We start from the raw sequence: 19,801 nt of genomic DNA on the forward strand, positions 1-19,801 counted from the left end.
CCCTCTTATTAGGCTTAAATAAAGCATTTAGAATCACAGGGATCATCCTGACACACATGCTGTTTCCAAAGCACCCAAAGAGGGTAAAATGCACCTTCCCCATGGCAAGTAGGGGGCCTGAATCTGTAAGACAGCGGCTCGCTGCTCGGGAGGAATGGACTTTTTATGGACTGTGTGGAATAGGGTTGCTATGATACAGTCAGAGGCATTTCCATGAATCCTGTGGCAAATAACACTGAATCCTGCTTAAGCAGACAAACAGCAAGGCAGGTTTCCCATCACCCAGCCTCAGCAAATACACAGGAACAACCACTGAAAGAGATTTTATGCATTATAAAGATGCTATTTGCATACAAATGACTATTTTTTCTTTGGGGCCATACTTTCCAGAGGGTCAGTGCTTGGATTAATTCAGAGGAATGAGCCCTCTTCCCAATCCCTGGGCTTGAGCATCCCCACAAACATGAAGAACTCAATGTTCACTGACAGGGGGAGTTATGGAGCTGACTTACCCCCAGGAACCCTGAAACAACCAGCCACATACATGACCCAAATCGTCCCACAGAGCTCAGGGAGAAAGAAGCCTCCGCTACATGTTTGTGCACTATAAAATACCTACACCCCAAATTTCACAAGCACAGTCACTTGTGAGGACAGGGGATCTACTGGAAGTGACCAGGAAAGCTGTCACCCCAAACAGCTGCTCATACAGAAGGGCATGGACAGAGCTGCTCCTGAAAGCCTGGAAGGACAGAACTGTTTAACCCAGTGGGAAACAGAGAATCAGAGGTGGAGAACTACACAAACAGGGCTGGGGTAGATGGCTCGAGGCCTCTTTGAAAAGGTGGCCACTGAGGACTGGGGGTGGGAAACACAGACCAGCCCTTGCTCACTGTTCAGCTCATTTCCTCTCTTTCCCTCAGAAGCCCAACACGAAACCTGATACAACAGGAACGGTGCTGCTACAATAACAAAGTTTTCTGCTCCCAACTTTCAGGCTCCTATTGCTCTGCACAAACTGGCTTTCCCAGCCTTTGGGAGGATAACAGGCGAGAGAGTATTAATAAAGTCATGTTAATTCTCTCAAGCATATTCCATCATGGCAAAAACCATGCTCCCAGTGCTTCGCTCCCCGGGAAGCTGAGCACGCTCAGCACCCACGTCCTCCCCATGCATCCACTGGGCAAAGATCCCCTAGGAGCACACACACAGCTCCACCAAGGGACCCGAAGGTCCCACCAGGTCCCAACACACGCAGTTACACACCCTGTGCACACACACACCTCCCAAATATCACCCGAGAAGCGCACACTCCGGATCAAGGAATGCACTTTGCATGCGCTAGAAAACCACGTCGCGTACTGAGTGTTCCTCATAGAAACCTTACTGAAGGGGAAACCTCCATACCAGAGAGCAAACCTTGAGGAAAATTACATCCCATTTTTAACTCGCTCTTTTGTTTGGATTTTCCTCTCATTTTTCCACCCTTATTCCTCCAAATCACTGTGTCGCTTGAAACCATTCCCCTGAAGGGATTGTGTTGGCTGCTGTTTGATTGATTCCCTTTTCCATGGTGATCTTCGCTCATTTATCCTGTTTCCAGGTGATTCTGCAACCTATAAAACTAATGACATACGATAGCTAACAGTGCTCTGTGCTCATTTATTGTATTTCCAGGAGATTCTGCAACCTATAAAACTAATGGTATACGATAGCTAAGAGGAAAACAAAGCAAATTTGAGCTGTTTAACAACCCAAACCATCCTCATCATCAGAGCCATCATTTTTTGTTTAATAAAAAGAATATTCCCTCCATCTCTTCTGAAGCGAAGCCAATGCCTCTTGCACAGAGAGCTACAAGTGAAGAGGGGCAAACAGAGCCAGCAGGCACCGGAGCGTCTTCGCTGCGCTTCTAACGGGTCTTCTACTCATGAACATGGGCTGCTGCCACTAAACCCTTCGTGTCAGCTTTGGGGGCTGACTGTCACTACCCCAGCACACAGGGAAATGTTATTTACAGCTAAAGCCACTTTGAAAGTGCCAGATTTGCAGCATTTAACTGCATTTCCAACCATGCCCCCGATCAAAACCAGCTCCTAAGCTCAGCTATGCATTTAACTTGCAGCAGACAGACTCTCACGTGGCAGTAACTACATGTCTCCAAGTTCCAGCCATGTCTTCATCAATCAGTTCATGATTATTTGGGTTTGCCCCATTAGAGTAGTACATCAAATGAGTAACAGACAGCTGGAATTAGCATGAACTGGTTAAATTATCACACGCAGTATGATGCCAGTGAACATCAGCAAGAGATGGAAACATTTCCAAACTGTCACTATTTTGGTTTGAGCGATTCTGTTTTTTCCAGAGGGGAAAATAAAACATAATACATAAAAAACTTCTCAACATTTCTAACAGAGACATATTTTCAAGAGGAAAAGCCATTTCTCTCTCCAGACATTCCCTTCATATCCTCTCTAAACTTCATGCACTGCCACTGGAAGCCCCCGTCAGCTCCTGAGCAGTAAACACTGCAGTTCTGGTCTCCACAGAAGGACCTCTAACTACTGGACACCTTTTCAGCAAGCCCGTAATATACAACTTGGCACTTCATTTTCAAGAAAATCAATGTAAATAAAGTCACCCAAAGAACCTGTCTCAAAATCTTGTTATCCTTGAGGTGGGCAAAGATTTTTCTTACATACATTACCAAAAATTATATAGATACACACACACACGTACAGATACAGGGAAGGAAAGAAAGGCAAAATAGACTCTCTAGAGAAATCAAAGCAAACCCCAACCCCTCCGTATCTGATGCTTTAGCAAAGAAAAACAAAGCATGCATCCCCCTTTTCCTCTTTGATCCCTCCTTCCCAATGTGCAGAGATAGAAACCACATACAAACAGGAAAAAACCCCACCGGATTACGTTTCAGTCCCCCTCTCATCTTTAAAGAAAGAAGCAGCTACATCAGTGTGGCCGTAGAATTTGGAGGCTTTAGGACTGACTATTGAGAAATTAAGTCAGAGCATCAAGCAACACAGATGAATCAAGTCCAATTTCTCTCCCTTTTTTTTTCTGTGGCTGAATGTTATTTTAGCAAGGATTTAATCCTCTCACAGGATTTCTCATCTCCCCCCCCCCCCCAAAAAAAAAAAAAACATCCAGAACTCAATTCAATTGCAAACACCAGCATCTCTCACCTGGCAGCTACATGGTTACTCAGATACTGCACATTAACTGCTTGCTAGAAATATCACACAAAATGACTTATTATTCACTGGAGCCCCCATTTTAAAGGAAGCAAACAACCCAGCCCGTGCTTACCACAGAAAGATATTTTCACTCTGCTTCTAACTAAACCAGGAACAGCTCTATCTCACCAGCACAGAATGATAGAGGAATGGATTACTATTATTTATCACATTTAAAACCCAGGCAAAAGCAGCTACACTTACAGGCATACTTAAAAGACAAGACATGACAAAAGATTTAGGGAGAGATAATATACCAACGTCATACATATCACAGCGAGGCCATGTTGAAGCTCAACGCGTTTCCCCCCTCAGTAAGCAATCTCTCTCTGTCTCTCTCTCTCTCGCCTTTCTCTCGCGCTCTCGCGCTCGCTCTTGCTCTCTTGTTGAATTGCTACTGGTAGTAGTAGTAGCCCCCAACAGCTCAGGAGAAAAAATCCATTAACGAGTGCCCAGGAAGAACATGAGTATGACATTCACAAGCAATAGCACCACGATCACTGCAAAAACGACCACCGTTTGAACATCCAAGGTCATGGTGCAATGCAGAACACTGTAGTGTTCAAGATGTGGGGCTGGTAGATTTGGAGAAGTCAACCTCTGCTCTGTAAGACTGTCCATACATCCACCATGCTAGAATAGAGGAGAAAACTGTTCCTGGTTTTGGTTTTTGCTCGTAATGCTTTGTGGTCTGCTTAGTTTCTCCCCCTATCTGCTTGTCTCTAGCTCATTCTGGAGCCCGCTAAGTGAAGCATCATCACAACCCGTGAGCACTTAAGATGCAAAATCCTTCCTTTAGGAGAAGAAAGCGAGCGCTGTCTGCAAGCTTCTCCCTCGCTCTCTTCCCCCCTCTCTCCCGGTCTCTCTCTTGCTGGCTGGCTTGCTTTTTAATTCGTCAAGCCAGTGCAGATAAGGAGCCTGTGTGAGTGTGACAGCTCTGCAAGCTGCTGCGGCTGCATCTCTCGGAGAGGAGCGAGGCGGACCCTTGCGCATACAAATCAGCTCCGGTGACCAGGCAGTGAAGGGATCCTGGCTGTCACTCAAACGCAGGAGGAAGCGCTGGCTCCATAAATATGCGACTCTTCCGCCCGCCGTGGCAGGGGCACCGCGCACGCAGGTTCTTCCCCTCTGCTCCTGCGGTTGTTCGGGGCCGGGAGCCGGCGGATGCCAACGCTGAGCTCCGGGAAGGCGGCTCCGGACTTTGTGTGCGGCGCAGCTCCCGCCGCTCCGTGCGCAGGGACTCGTCTGTCCGCCTGCGCCCGGCTTCGCGTGGAAAATAAACCCCGGCAAACAGAGCCGGTGCTGGTGGGAGCCTGCTCAGAACAGGAAGGGGAGCAGGAGAGGGGGCAGGAGATGGAGCGGGGAAGAAAGGAACAAAAAGGCAGCCCCTGGTGACTTGGGAATTCGCTGTGATTTAACATGGGAATTCTGCAGGAGAATCGCTTTTTATCTCAGGGTAATACATCATCACATCATAAATCTATCGCGCAGTCTCTAACCTCAGCACTGGGCTTCTCTGTGTTAAGAGTTAAACTGAATGCCTGTTTTACAGAGATGTATAAAAGGGGGGTGGAGGGGACGACAGGACGGGGAAATTCATTCCTTCTCCATTCCTATGGTAAATCCACGTATGCACCCAGGGCTGATGGTCCAGGTGGCAGCTGCTATCCCAAACCTCGCTTTCAGATCCCAGAACCAGCAGTTACCTTAGAGAAGCATCACACACACACAGAGTGATGTGCCCAGCTGGGAAAAGCAAATGATTCCACAAATACAGAAATGGTGCCAGTGCATGTACATTAAGCACTGAATTGTGCATACAGGGGCTGATCACCAGCACCTTCTAGGAAACCTGCTCCTTTGAACACACCCGGGACAGTCACACACAGGCCAACATGCACCAAACAAGGTTGTTCTCCAGGAGCGAACAGCAAGAGTTCAGGAGGAATTGCATGTTAAAACCTGAACAGGCAGGGCCTAGATTTGACTCGCCTTTTTCCCCATCATAGCATCCTTACAGGGCACTCGGAGAAGGGACAAGCAGGATTATGCTCCTACTCCAGTCACCATTCAAACCAATGCTAAACCCAGCTGCTTACTGCAAGGTGTATTTCATTTTCCTTCCTCTGCTCTATGGCTTGCTGAGCACTCCCTCAGATGCAGCAGGCTTCTACATCCACCCCACACCACCAAAGGAGAGACAGTGTCTGGTGAGTGAGGGCTGAGTGTCTCAGCCTCCACTGAGGCCCAGTGCTTGTGAAGACCAATGCTCACTCCATGCTCCATCCTCCTCTTTTCTGACTCCCCTGTAGCACATGAGGGCTGTGATGTGCCCACAGACACGGGGTGAGTTGTGTTGAGCACTGTTAAATAAGAACAGTTTGGGTTAACCAGGTAGTTCCTTTTCTTCTCTTTTTCCTTCAGTGTGATAACTGAAAGCCACAGGCTGCCTCTCAGCAACCGAGACCCCTGCTCTGTTCAAGCAGAGAATTTCTCACTCAGGAGGACAGTGAAAGGTGATTTTTTCACCTGTATATTGATAAGCTGCTGTAACAGGCAGGAAGCCCCATTAGCACATATGTCCAGATGATGGATCTGCCTGATCATCAGCATCCACACCTGCATCTCCTATCAAGGACGCATTTTTGGATAGCCAGCCTGTCTAATGCAATTTCAGACTAATCAGAATAGAAAACATAAATTAGATGTGGAGCATTTATTACTGTTACAATCCTTTCCCAAAACAGTGCAGGCAATTTTCCAAAAGCCAAGCCTAACCTCCCACAAATATCTAGGAACTCCCAGTTTCAGTCTCAGTAATAGCAGTGACCTCTCCAAAACATACAACGGGCCCAAATTTAGAGGCATCTTTATGTCCAGTTCATCTTTTCCTCTGAACTGCAACGAGCACAGAAGGAGCCTAGGTTAGACCCAGCCTCAGATCCAGCCTTACTCATACAGGAGGCACAGCAGAGATATTCCCCCTGCCCACAGCAGCCCGGGGGAGTCGGCAGACACCTTCACAGCCACAGCCCATCCCTCGCTTTGATCTGTGCTGTTTGTGTCCTCTTAATGCCAGCAATGGGATGTGACCACAGGGTATCAAGGCAGATTCCGCTGAGCCTTTGCATATAGACAGAGGGAGTGAAAATTAGGCAGGTAAAAGCAGCAGAGGCCTAAGAAATATCCAGAAAAAAGGTGCAGTAGCTACCACACATGCTCAATAGCTACTTCCGTAGCTGAAGCAGAGGATTTCATCACAAGCAATGTGCCTGGCAGGTCTCAGGCAGTCACTCTGCAAGAGCTGAACCAGTCACAGCACAGGGGAGGGAAGAGACTATAAATAGAGGCGGCGGAGCCACCCCCTGCCTGCTGCAGGCAGGAGGTCCCCCCGATCCCGCTCACCTCCATCAGTTCCTGCGTCACCAGCGGCTGTGCCCAGCCCGGCTGCCGGCGCTGCCGCAGCCCCGGGTCCGGTACAGCATCCTTCTCCCTTGTCCTGCTTCACAGCAAACACCCCAAAGGATCGTGGGGTGCCCCATCCACATACATGTGTATGTGAATGAGGGGTGCCCCATCCACATACACGAGAATATCCAGTGGAAGCTGTGTATCAGCCACCAAGAGTGATCAGCACAGATTTACTGCATCAAAGCTTCTTTCTAAATGATAGTCACAGTATTCCCAATAGTACTTGCTGCTTTATGCCATTTGCTATGCCTTCTGCATGTACCAAATGTTAATTCTACTACAAAAATGGATGGTACCTTCTCTTCGAAGCCTCAGAAAGAACACCTACACATCAGGGCTTTATATAAAACCACCACAGGGTTTTTAACTCCATGCAATGCTTTCTGAAAAGTTTCCTCTAACCTTCGGTAAAGCTGAGCTGAGGAACAAGAAAAGATTTGTTCCAGTTACATAAAATACCACCTCCCCTCCCAGTACAGCACATGCCCTGACACTAGAGCAGCTTGCAGGAGCACAGTAATGCAAGATCAGCGCTGGCTTCTTCTGTATCAGAAAACAGATCTGAACCCCAGCACCTCTCCAGCAGCACATTAACTAAGGAAGGAGCCAGGGCTTCCACTAATACATCACTTACACGTCTATGTAGACAAAACCTGTATATATATATATACATAGATACGTTTATACCCCAAATAACAGACAAATCAGAAGGGCCCCTACAAGAACATTAATTACAACATGGTAATTTTGAGTCAAGCTTCTGATGCCAACTCTTCAGTCCTTATGTGTGTGCAACACATTGGGCTCAGACTTGTGACCACGACTCCCTCCAATGGATGTCTCCAGCAAGTAGCACAGCCCACTACTTCCACCTGAACAAATACAGCTCTACTCAGGAGTGAGGATTTACAATTTGGATGCTTAAAGATCTCACATTCCACCCCCACTGAAAGGGACACCATCCCCACGTTAGCTGGCAGGATCATCCCGCGGTATTGTGGCTGAACAGGGTTTCAGCTCCAATTCCCTGTTCTGCCCCGTGTGGGCAGGAGATGGGAACTGCTCCTCTATTCCCAGTCCCCTCTGCTGGGCACTCACTGACCCCACCAGGCATCACATGGGGTTTGAGTCACAGACTCCATTAGAGATTATAAAACCATCAAATTAAAATCTGGCCAGGAATTAAGGTCAGGGTTTCACAGATTAAAGGCCAGTGGGATTATCATTTGCTAACTTTCCAAACGGGAGGATTTTCTTAAACCAGGACTTGCCTCTTTTTCCCTTCTCTTCACAGCCTGTCTGACATAGAGTCCTCTTTATCCCATCCTTCAGCCAGATGGGGATGCACCAAGCCTATGAGCTGCAGAGCTGCTGCAAAGGACAGTTTTGTTCTGAATAATCTTCATTATCTTGTATGTTCATTGACTGGCTTCACAGGAAGCTTTGAAAATCCCCAAATGCCTAAAGTTCCTTACCCAAACTGAGGTATGGAGAAAGATTTTTTGGCAGTTAAAAGATTATTTTTCCAGTCACCTTGCCTGTCCACTCCATCCTCAACAGGAAAGCTTCCTCGCTGTCCACATCAACCTGGGACTTTGTTACAGTAATTCCCTTTACTTCCTTCTTTCATCCTTTTTCCTTTACGCTACACATCTCCCTTAGAAGCTTTTATTTCACCTCACCCCCTGCCCCAGTCCTCCCTTCCGCAGCAGCTCAAGGGTCCTCTACCATAGAGACACACCAGAAACAAAGCGCTGTGGTGGCTGGAGCAAGCACAGCTCCTTCCAGCATTGTCCACACTAACCACACAACACGAGTTAGCAAATTCACAGCACAGCTAGACAAGAAATGATTCATTTACAGAACTAACAAAAATACAATCACAGAGAGACAAAGAGGGAAGAAGGAGAGGTGGGCAAGAATAAGATGATGATCTCCAAAGCTGCTGAGGCATAAACAGACTTCAGAGGAGGAACTGTATGAGAAAAGGCTGAGTCGAGAGCCTGCAAAGCAGTGAAATGAAAGGGAAGGTGGATGGGGAAAACAAAAATGAGAATTTCACCAAAAGATGGGAAGCATCACCCTGACATCTACACCTTACCCTTGGTAGATACGCTATATACAGATACACATTGCTCAGGGAAGCTGTAGTGGTAAATTCTTACCCATTCCTCACCAGTTCTATTTTTATCTCAGCAAACAAGAAGTGACAGACAACAGATTTATGGCCTCAGTGCAGAGACTGATTTATTTATAACCATTTATTTTAATACTAAAGGCCAGACAACAGTGAAAGGTAGGCCAGGGAGGTTGCCATATGCTTGTACACCAGCCCTGGTTAACCACAACCATGTTCCAGATGAACAGGTCTGAACCCCTTGAGCGAAGGGCAGCAGTGACATGTCAGGTACTAACCTTGCACCACATCTGGAGACCTCAATTAATACTGATTCTTTCTACACACAGAGCCAGCATCTCAGCAGATGGTGCTCTTTCCTCTGCTGAAGAATTAAAGCACTTGCATGATGCTGCGAGGGGGGGAAATAAAGCCAAAACCTTGTCCCTGTTGTTACAAGGTACCCAGATGCTTCTTCCAAGGCACCCTGACTAGGCGTCACCTGCATCCCAGCATGGCTTAGTACATCTCTGCTAGCATCATGCCATGCTGTGCCACACACACACAACTGCAAGGCTCTACCCCAGCACTGATGGAACCACAATGGAGAGTGATGTACAGGTATCATCAGTTTTCATAGCTTTTGTAACACTACACAGTGCAGAAATGGCGCGGGGAGCGAGTCTGTCTGGGGGTGGATTTCATTGTGCTTGTCTGGATTGCAGCGAGAGCAGAGCTGCTATTTTTGAGTTTACTTGAACTTGAAGCATTAAGACAGACTAAAATCTCATGCCCCCGGCAATCACAGTGCAAGTGCTCTCTCTTCTCCTTGAATCTGTTCTGCACCCCAGCCTGTGCTCTAGAAGTAACCTCAGACTCCCAGTTTTGAAACAGAAAAGGAAGAACCCCTCAAATGCAGCAGAGGTCAGATGTGGTGACACCAATTACCCTCATCGCAGAGAGACACTTCAGGGAGCCACAAAGTTCAGTTTAAAAGAACCCATCGAATCCAGATTTCATTTTAACCTTACATAAGCTCCCTTTTGCCTGAAAAAAAATGTCCTAAAAGAACACAGAGACATTGACTCCTTAATTTTACTTCTCAAGCTTCTGGGCTTGCAATTGAGCTTGAAAACAAGATAAAGATGCAAAGCCCAAACAGCAGAGAAATCCAAGACAATTCCCTTCCTTCCACTGCTCCCTCCAGGAACTCTTACAGGAACTCCAGTGCTTCTGCTCTCATTTCTGACATTAAATTGCAGAGATCTGCACATCAATACATGCCTGGCCAAAGCGTTAAGTGAAGAATCACTGCTAGAATTTCCCTTACCAACCCCAGTGTTGTCCTGGACAAACACAGCTGCAGACACAAAGAGAAAGCTCTCTGCTGTGAAAAGCAGACAGTGTATTTCAGCTTTGCCACAACACAGGAATGTCCTTTGAAATCCACTGCATCCCATTTCCTATGCAGTTAAAAAGGAAACCTAACAGAGTATTTTCACCTGCTTAAGCCTGCAGAGGTCCAGCCATCAGCAGTGAGATGCTGGGCAGAATGGAAACAGCGTGATCCATGATGCATGTACTGAACAGCAATGTCAGGAACCACACGGGGAAGAAAGCAGAACAGAAGTTGCTCTTTCTGGATCTGCTTTGTGCCTTTCCTGACTGACCTTGCAGAAGGGGTGGGCTTAGTGAGCAGCTCCTACACCAGAACTCTCCCCTCTCCTCCGACCAGGTTATAATCAGCTCTGCTTATAGGCATGGTCACATCAGGCCCTGCCCCAGCACACCAGGAAAAGCACAAAGGCTTCTGAATGTGGAAGCCCTGATGCTTTGCACTCCTTGGGACTTGTGATTCAACTTGTTACTGCTGCTCTGTCAGTCTGAGCTTATGCTGAGGGAAATATGGAATTATCCATCACCTATTTATTAGGAAAGCTGAGCCCAGGCACAGTCCCACGACTTGCTGTGAGTCACGACATGCTGTGGCAGATGGGAGCAGAAGCTACGGCCCTGCTTCATGCAATTGGCTGAGGCTGGTTAAGAAATCCTTACAGCCCTCCTCATTCTCCTTCTGTTGGCTTTGGCTTCCCTGGGTTTATCCTTGTCAAGATACTGAGTAAAGAAACAACCATCTTATTAAGAAGCTGACCCATGGGTCTCATGTTCTTCACACAAATTAACCTAGAGAATTAGATATACTTCATACAAATAATGTTCTCCTCCTCTCTCTGCCTCCCCAAAACAGGAGGGGGAACAGCCTATTGAATCTGGCATTCTTTTAATGAAGAAAACGATGCAAGGCAACCTAATGAAGTAGGAATTCCAGCTGGATATCACTCACTGTATGAACAGCACTTAAAATGCTCATTTTTATCAGCAATAATATCACCATTAAAAAAAGGAAAAAGAAGTTTATGGCTTTTTTTCCTGCCTCCATATGAGGCAAATGAATGCCAGCAGCTTTCATTTCCTATTCCACCCGGCCCAGCGGGATGGCATGCAGTGAGGCTGCGGTCCCCTCTGATGCCACGCTCCAGCCTGCAGGAGCAGCCAGCGCTGCCTCTCGCCCACTGCTTGTGACAATGTGCCACTGCCACAAGCCAAAGGGCCGCTCGCTGTGCGGGATCACACGCACAGACCTGCCTGCTGGGGACATGGGAAGAACCTGGTGCTGCGCTGGCTTCCTCCAGAAGCACAACTGCACGTTCACCACCAACAGGACAGAGAGCTAAGGCAGCCAAACCACAGCATTCCAAGGGTTCCGAGAGCTTCAGCAACCTGGAAACAACTACAGCAGCGCTGTGGTGTAATACACTGCACACCCAACATTATCTTGGGTTAAATCCTACAGTATGGCAGAGCTGGGGAGACACAAGTTGAGGTCCCTCTACATATGAACACAGCTCTTGAGGTTCAGTGGAAGCTCACCAGAGCTCCAGACCAGCAGCTGGGCTTCATTTCTCACCCACACCCTCCCAACTAGGCCATGCTGGAGACTTCAGAGCCTGAAAGCAGCTCCCAGACACACTGCTCCTGCCATTCTCCAGCAACACTCATCTCTCTTTCTCTTTCCCTGCCCATCTTACATAATAGGCAACTTTATTTATTTTTTCATGAGATGTCTTTTCATAACAATAGAAACTATTGGAGACTGAGATAACTTGATGAATTTCTCCTATTATCTAAGAGCTTAGTCACTCGGGGAATTAGTCATGTTCAAAATAACAGCCAAGCTCAAAGAGATTCAGAGCAGCCATTCTGGAGCAGGAGCAGTTAATGTCATAAATACATTAAGATGTCAGCTTGAAGCGTTTCAGAGATTTTTCAAGAAGTGTTTAAAAAAAGAAAACCCCTTTCAGTAGCTACAAGGAATCAGGTTCCTCACAGTTAAACCAGCACTGTGCAAACCTGCTGGGCTCAGACACCGAGACCCTGCACACAAGAGGGACAGATGGACTTGGTGACCATGCAGCATGTGTGGTTTCCCAGTGCGTGCATCCTGCTCTGTGAAATACTGCCTCACATTCCCATGGCACCCTCCAAGCAATGCTCTCAAAGGGTTTTCCAGACATCCCTGATGTATCATCAAGACGCATCTCGGGAGACAGGGAAGTTACCAGCATGTCTGTTATCCAGCATGTAGGAACTGGGGCTCAGAGCCATGGTTTGTGCATGGGGCTTGAGCCAGGCCTCCTCCAAATCCCTCTGGGATTGACACAAGGGCAATCCTCAGCACGTATCAGGTATTTACCGAGATACTTTTATTACCATAAGATCAACTCTTTCTTAACCTGGACACTTACTGTGTATTCTTACAGCAGCACTAGTAGGAGACTGTAACTGGAAGATAAAAGAAGCCCCAAACTGTGAGTGAAACGGAGAACAGAACACAAACCATGCGGGTGAGAAGAATCCCACTCAGAAATGCATTTGGCAGGACTGGCTTGAGGCTTCGGGAGCTCCACAGCATCACAGCACACACAGAACACTCCAGTGCATGCAGAGCTCCTTCAACCCAAGTATCAGCCTCAGTGACAACACATCCCGAGATGAACAGGAACAAACTTGCAATAAGGACTCTCCTATGGGAAGAGGTGCTCCTGGCTGAGGCTGCAGAGATGATGCCCAAAGAGCATCCTCTGCGTGCAGGTCACTGCAGTGTGAGCAGAGAGCTCTCTGCTCCCTTTGATCTCTGCAGGAGTCCAGGGTGCTGTGAGCCTTTTCAAGTCCCATTTTTCCCTAATGCCTGGATACTGCAAGATCCCTCTTCCATCCCATCCTGGCTTCTCTCCACCAGCTGCATTTGGTTATCCACACTTTCAAACATGAAAATGGGACCCAGACTGCTTCCTTCCACTTGTTTTTTCCCAAATTCACATGGAGCTTTTTGGGATTCTGAAGTACAAATAGTCTCTGTATTTTAAATATCCCATGACGTGCAGACTGACAAGTGGAGAAGAATCAGTAAGGAAAAATGCAAGGAGGTTTCTGGCTGCTGCTGAACATCTCCACTTGCAGTAGCTGGCCCTTTACTCACTGAATTCCTTTTCAGTATATTTTAAGCTGTGATAACTTAGAATAGCTGACTTTTTGTTTGTGACAGAAATGTAAAATATCAGCAACAGATTGGTTTTAAATATTTGAACAACATGCACTGTCAAAATATGGCTATATGTGCCTGGAAAAAATAAACTAAAAGGCTGGGGCTCTGTGTCTATTGAAGCCAATGGCTGCGCTCACTTTACCTTTCACAGGCACAGCATTAAGGCCAGAAGCAGACCCCATGTGAGAAATACCAAGGAATATGTACACTTGTCTCTCCTGTACCACAGGCCAAAGGCTTGGGGAAAAACTATGCCCTTGTCAGAAAAAAAGCACTCCAGAAAAGGCTGTATTTAAGCATGATTTGAACCAACTCATTTAATTATCATGCTGGATCAATACTTTCTGCGAGGAACGCCTAACAAAATAATCATCGTGCTCCCAATGCCCGTCAGATGTGTAGATTTATCCTCATCACGACCAATGACAATTAGTTTCATCTTTCTAGGTTAGAAACAGATATTAGAGGAGTTTAGCAACTTAGTACCAATGAAGCATGGAAAATACCCTCCTGGGATGCCAGCATAATTGGCAAAGATTAATTGTTTAAGAAACAGAAAGCAACATATGCAAAGGAGCAAAAAAAAAAGCCCCGACAGCTTAATATTATGGAATAATAGTAGGTTTAAGGGGCTGGTTTAGAAATAAAGAGCCATCTGCCAGGAAAACAAAAGGTACTATCACTCGTAAAGCATAAGTGACACGCTTCTTAGAGATGATTAACTCTGAAAGGGAGCAGGTCTGATCCTTTAACCCAGCCCAGTACTGAGAACAACAGAAAACAGCACTTTGAATAAACCAGTGCTATGCAGAATTTGGGAACAATCAGTCTAAAATCCAGGTTTAGACCAAAGTGCCCAGTAGAACAATGTCCAAGGGTGCTCTAAAATGCATTTCTATTCCTGATCTCTACTTGATACACAGGAAAGAGTATCAGAATGAAAAAAGACAGCTGAAAATCCACAGTAGAGGCTCAGTGCTTGTGAAAACTGGCCCAGATGAAAGGCAAAGGTCCCTCACTACATGGCAGCAGCTTAATGTGTGTGAACAGATCCGACCCCCCACTTGGGAGTAAACTGAGCCATTTTGTATTCCCATAGCACATTCCAGCCAGTAGACTGAGATGATAATATTCACACTGACTTGCTGAAATGCAGCTACTCCTGGTGTGGAGTAACTCATTTGTATAGCAGTGTACACCAATATGATCCAACATTTTAAGTACTATGAATTAAAGCAACTTACCAATGGGAACAGGAGACAAAATGTGCACTAGATGGAACAGAACTCTCTGCGCTGGCATTTGGCCAGGCCAGCTGGACCAGGCTGCCTTGTCTTGCAAAGAGAGAGCAGGATTTGCAGGGACCAGGCATGGCCAGGACCTTGGCTTGGCAGCACATCCAGCAGGAGCTCTGCACGCCCATCGGATCCCTGGACCGCAGCCTCCATCCCCAGGGAACTAGGCTCCTCTCTCACAAGTGACTGCAAAGATCTCTGCTGCATTTAAGTTATTTGGCTCGGTTTTACTTAGTTTTATCATGGTTTTTTCCCTTATTTTCAGATGATCCCGAGATACACTAAGCATCCTCAACTACTGCTCTATAAAATACAGAAGCCACCACCCTCTCTTTTATTTTTCCCTTATTAGAAGGAGCAATACTGGGAAATTCCTAGGTAGAACCTACTTCAAAATCAATCATTGCAGTTCCCCCCCCCCCCCCCGATGTTCTGAATTACGGGCTATTCAGCAACCACTACAAATTCTCTTTAAAAAGAGGCGAAGATTAGGCTAATCGGAACAAAATAACAAAATCTCCCTTATTGCCAGCAGCAAGAAAGGAAGCTGGAAAGATAAGAGGGTGAGAAAGTGTCAAGTCTTGTGCTATGTCAGTTAGAAAAGCAGTTTGCTCTGCACCACATCCCTCCCCTCCCACCGGAGCTCAGCAGTCACCCAGGAGGAAAGGAAAAAGGATGAAAGAGCCACTTTCCATCCCCACTTTTCTGTCAGTACAGACATCTCTGACAATGTAAATGGGCAAACGGGTGAGAGGCGATTTGTGGTGCTTAGGCACTGGCGGAGAGGGGGGAAGTGCCGGTGTGTGGGGCAGGGGGAAGGAAAGCCTGGATGCTCAGAGGGTGGGAGGAGGCAGAAACCCCCCTAGACTCTTGCTGGGTGTAGACAAGCCTTAAACAGGACTCTACACACATTCACCATGTGCTGCAAGCTGCTGCCTGCACCCCCACGTTTGCTTCCCAGCACTAGCTTCAGTCCTTCCGAGGCATAAACCGCAAAGTTCCTGCTTGTGGAAGTGTGGAAAAGGGGATGAGGGCAGGAGTGAGCTGCGCAGGGCGCCACAGAGCTGGCAGCTGGGCATCAGCAGAGAGCGGGCAGCGATTGCTTCTCCAAAGCATCCCTGCTGCCAGCAACATCTGCCGCGTGCCCCCAAAGGAGCCCGAACACGGGGCTGAGCCAGGTGACACTGATGCCGCCCGGCACCGGAGGCAGGACCAGCCCGCAGGGATGCCCGGAGGCTCCCGCTGGGATGGAATGAGCCCAGGGAAGGGTAAAACTAAAACCCCCGCAAAACCCAGCACGGAGAGGGGAAAGCAGAGGGAAATGCCATTGCAAAGCAGAGCTGAGCAAGGAGGGACAGTGGGGAGGAGGATCTCAAGAACAACCTCATCTCTTCACAGGGAAGTTTCTGATGGAGAACGAGGGACCCTTGCTGCGATGGGGGAACTTCCCGCTGCTCCCCCAGGCAGACACAGCCCCTCGGGGCTGTGCTCCAGGCACCGCTGCAAACTGGCAGCGTTTTCCTTTATTAAGCAGAGCTGTCACTGTTTCAACTGCTCTCCTGAAGCCTCCACACTTCAGAGGAGTGTTTTACAGTCTGATGCAAGCAAAGGCAGCGACGCTCCGGCTCCCCCCGCACCGCAACTCATCATCCTCAGAAGGGGCAGATCTGACAGGTCCCAGCGGCGGCCGCCCGCCCGCAGCCCCGCTCTGCTGCTCCTCTCCCTGCCTTCCTTGTCCCCAGCTCTTACCCCACACATCCCACACGCAAGCACCTGGAAAACCCTTTGTTCCCCCCCCCCCCCCCAAACCCACGGGTTCACCCTCTGGAGCCCCCTTGCCCAGCGCCTGCCAGCGCCGCTCCCCCCTCCCACGCCCCAGCCATGCACACCCTCCTTCCTTTCCTTTAAAATCCCTCTTTTGCTCAGCAGTTTGGGAATGCCGAGTCCATAAAATGGCTACAGAGTGATCAATGGTTTCAAGGACAGGGAGTAAAGGAGGAGTCAGGAGATAGGACGGAGGCTTATTTCCCTGGCAAAGTACTGCAATAAGAGGAAAAGAAAAAGACATAGCTACCTGAACTCACCATTCCTGATCCATCCCTTAGCCACTGCATCTTGCTTCTGAGGATGTCCTTATTATCAGAGAGGGGAAGGGAAAAAAAATCCCTACTGCCTGGTGAGGGCTGGCAGGAAAAAAAAAGAAGCCCCCCACCCCCACCCGAGCCTGGAGCGTTCAGGCAGACATCCCTCAGCCCGGCAATCCCGTGCTGTCAGCAGCACGTTAGTAGCAGCCTCCTCACTACCTGGATTGTAGTTATTTATTTCAGTCACAGACCCAGGGCTTTGTGGGGAGGGGGATGTCCTGTTCCTTCCCCTTGCCGTGCTTCCAAACTCTGCAGGAGGGAAGGGAAGGAAAGGGGGGACCTAGAGGAACTTGGGGAGGGTCCTGCAGGGACCTAGCACACCCCTGCCCGTGGCAGGTCACCCTCATCCCCAGTGCTACAGGACTCCCCAAGGTGCAGAGCCAGCACCTGCCTCCATGCTCCTCCAGGGGCAGAGGATTTTGCTGAATCTGGAAGGGCAGTAAGTGCTCTCAGCTCTCCACATGCAGGGTAAGTCCCTTTCCCACTGAAACTAAAACCCCAGCCCGGCAAAGTGCTGCACCAGCGCAGGGCTATCCCCCCCTAGCAGTCACGCTCCACTCCACACAGCTTTAATCCCCTGCCCACTCCCCTTGCCTTTTGCTGACTTTCTGGTCAGAGCAAGGAAACAACAGCCCCCTGCACAGTTAGGAAAGACAAGACAGTCATTAAGCGTTCATCATCCATACGGCCACCCACCACGCCGGGGTAGAGGAGATGAGTCTGTCTGGCGCTGGTTAGAAGAGGCGGTGATAGCATATGGGATGTGCACAGCCAACTGGAAACAGGACTGAATCCTCCCAGTTCCTCCAGCTGGGACACGTGTGTCGACATGGTTCTCCCCATCTTACAGAGGAGACATGGAGACAGAAAGGAGTTGGCCAAAGTCACTCCAAGAGGCTGTTGCACTGCCGCCGCAGTCCTCTACCATCCTGCTGGAGCCAACTGCCCGCAGGAAGGGGCGGCCCATGGCAAGGACTGACACACACCTGAACACAGCCAAAACACCCCACCAGCATCTCCTCTCTGGCAGCTGATGCAGCGAGCTTGAGAGGCAGGAGAGCACAGGTACAAAACATGGAGATGTGGGAAATGGCTGACATCCTGCTCTGGGTAGAGAAGCTGCAGCCAGGACACACTTATGCTGGATTATCCTGTATAAGGATCCAGTTTTACTGCAAAACCCGCAGAGAAGCTACAGTCTCCTCTAACACATTTGCAGAGGATTTGGGGTTGTGTTATGAATGGGGTTTTCTCCATGCACTCCTGCCTCAAGGGCAGGAATGCATTTGAATCTCCTGCTCCGACCTCCAGAGGAGGCAACATTTTCCCTGCAGCTGGAGATCGTGAGTCAGGAAGCACTGTGCAGCTCCTCGTGACTGCCGCTTTCTGCTGGTCCTGCACGGAGCAAGCAGAGCCCGCGTGTCTTCACTTATCTATAGAAACAGGACAGACAAAGGGATGGGATGCTACCCAGCATCTCTGCACTGCTGGGGCCCCACGTAGCCTGCTCTAGTTAAATCAAGCCATATCCCATCACCTTTTAGATCAGCACTGACAGCCATCATTATTCCCTGAGATGCCAACAGAAGAAAGAGTCAGGAGCCAAACCCTTCTAGACATCCAACTCTGGAATTCTGCCCAGGTTTCCTCTGTTAAGTGACAGAAACCCCAGGTAACTTACTCACATCCAAAGGAGGACTCTCGTCTGAAAATCCCACCTCTGAAAACCATTCTGGAATGGTATCAGCCTGGGTCTGCTCCTGCCTTCCTCCCCAGGTGGGCCCAGCCTCCCACTGCACATGACACATCTCTGCAGCCCTGGTTTTCACAGGACTCACGGGTACATCATCTGTTTGGATGTCAGTCAGATCCACTGCAACTTCACCAGCTCATTCAAAAGCTGTAGGGGTTGAGGAGAGCTGGGACAGAAGAACTGACAGACAGACACACGTCCCTAATGCATGGGGCATTGTGTCCTTCAGAAAGTTGGCCTGTAAATAAAAGCAATGATCAGGTTATCTGTAACTGAAGGGTAAATGCATTTTTCTAAAGGAAATACTAAGTGAAAGACGTGTTACTCTCAAGCACACACACTAATAGTACAACAAAGACTGTTACACACAAGATCATCTTTAAAATACACACTGCATCATTCCAGTAACTCCACTAACATCAAAGTTACACTCCTCAACCTTGCAATGCAATGCAAATGGAGGGAGCAGTTGTCTGGCACATCCCACGCCACTGCTCTAATTGCGAAGCAAATCTGGAGGAGGAGGAGGACAGTTTTTGTTGAGGCTTGTTACACACCAACAGAAGTTACTCTGATTTCTCTCCTCCTGCTGTCAGCTCTGCTGAGGCCTGTCAATAAGGAGAATGTCCTCAGGCTCCACCTCCTGCCCCTTGTTTATGCTAAGCTGATTTGAGAAGTAAACCAAAGGTTGCCATGTTCATTCTTGCTCTCTGCAACGGTGACAAAAGGCAGCAAGGGCCAGATATTAACCAAATCCCTTCATCAGCATCAGTCTGCACTCAAATCCAACCTTGCCCAGCCCAGCAATTCTCTCTGGCACATACAGTCTCAGGAAGAACCCAGCTGTGTTTTCCCTACACTGAGTTTTCACTGCAGGCTCCTGCCCTGGGACTCAGCTGTGACTTCTGCTATGAATGATAGTGAATAGTTTAATATTGCTTGAAATAACTGGAGGCAATCCCTCTATTTCTATAAAGCTACTAAGGCAGGTAACAGAAGGTCCTTTTAGCTGTACCTTCCCCACCCCTCCACTGGCTATGTGCGGAGGGGATACCCCAGAGCTCACAGCCAAGGGGACCATCCTATGTGCCTGCAGACAAGGTCATGCCAGATGATGGGTACATCTTCCCTTTGGGGGGACACCACCTTGGGCTCTGTT

General features: G+C 48.3%; 2 protein-coding genes across 12 annotated transcripts in view; both read right to left on the bottom strand.

Annotated features, from left to right (window-relative positions):
* The window catches only part of ARHGEF9 (Cdc42 guanine nucleotide exchange factor 9), a 164,578-nt gene that overhangs the window by 98,129 nt on the left and 46,648 nt on the right, over positions 1-19,801 (bottom strand). Inside the window, exon 1 of one of the 11 annotated variants that reach the window (XM_057400922.1) lies at positions 17,586-17,816. The exons of 5 other annotated variants lie outside the window; for them this stretch is intronic. In XM_057400922.1, the coding sequence (XP_057256905.1) occupies positions 17,586-17,732 (147 nt within the window). In that variant the 5' untranslated portion in view covers positions 17,733-17,816. Of the gene's footprint in view, positions 1-3,514; positions 3,666-16,819; positions 17,043-17,585; positions 17,817-19,801 lie in introns of those variants that run through there. 5 more of the 11 variants (XM_057400933.1, XM_057400966.1, XM_057400958.1 and 2 more) reach the window with 5 other exon arrangements.
* Positions 3,690-4,422, bottom strand: LOC130594832 (uncharacterized). The gene has a single exon (XM_057401036.1). It carries the CDS (start codon positions 3,876-3,878, stop codon positions 3,699-3,701), a length of 180 nt encoding a protein of 59 aa, XP_057257019.1. The 5' UTR covers positions 3,879-4,422; the 3' UTR covers positions 3,690-3,698.

The sequence above is a fragment of the Pezoporus wallicus genome, unplaced genomic scaffold (assembly GCF_028554395.1).
Source record: "Pezoporus wallicus isolate ANWC-B61680 ecotype Strahan unplaced genomic scaffold, APGP_CSIRO_Pwel_v1 contig_8803, whole genome shotgun sequence".
Taxonomy (NCBI): Eukaryota; Metazoa; Chordata; class Aves; order Psittaciformes; family Psittacidae; genus Pezoporus; species Pezoporus wallicus.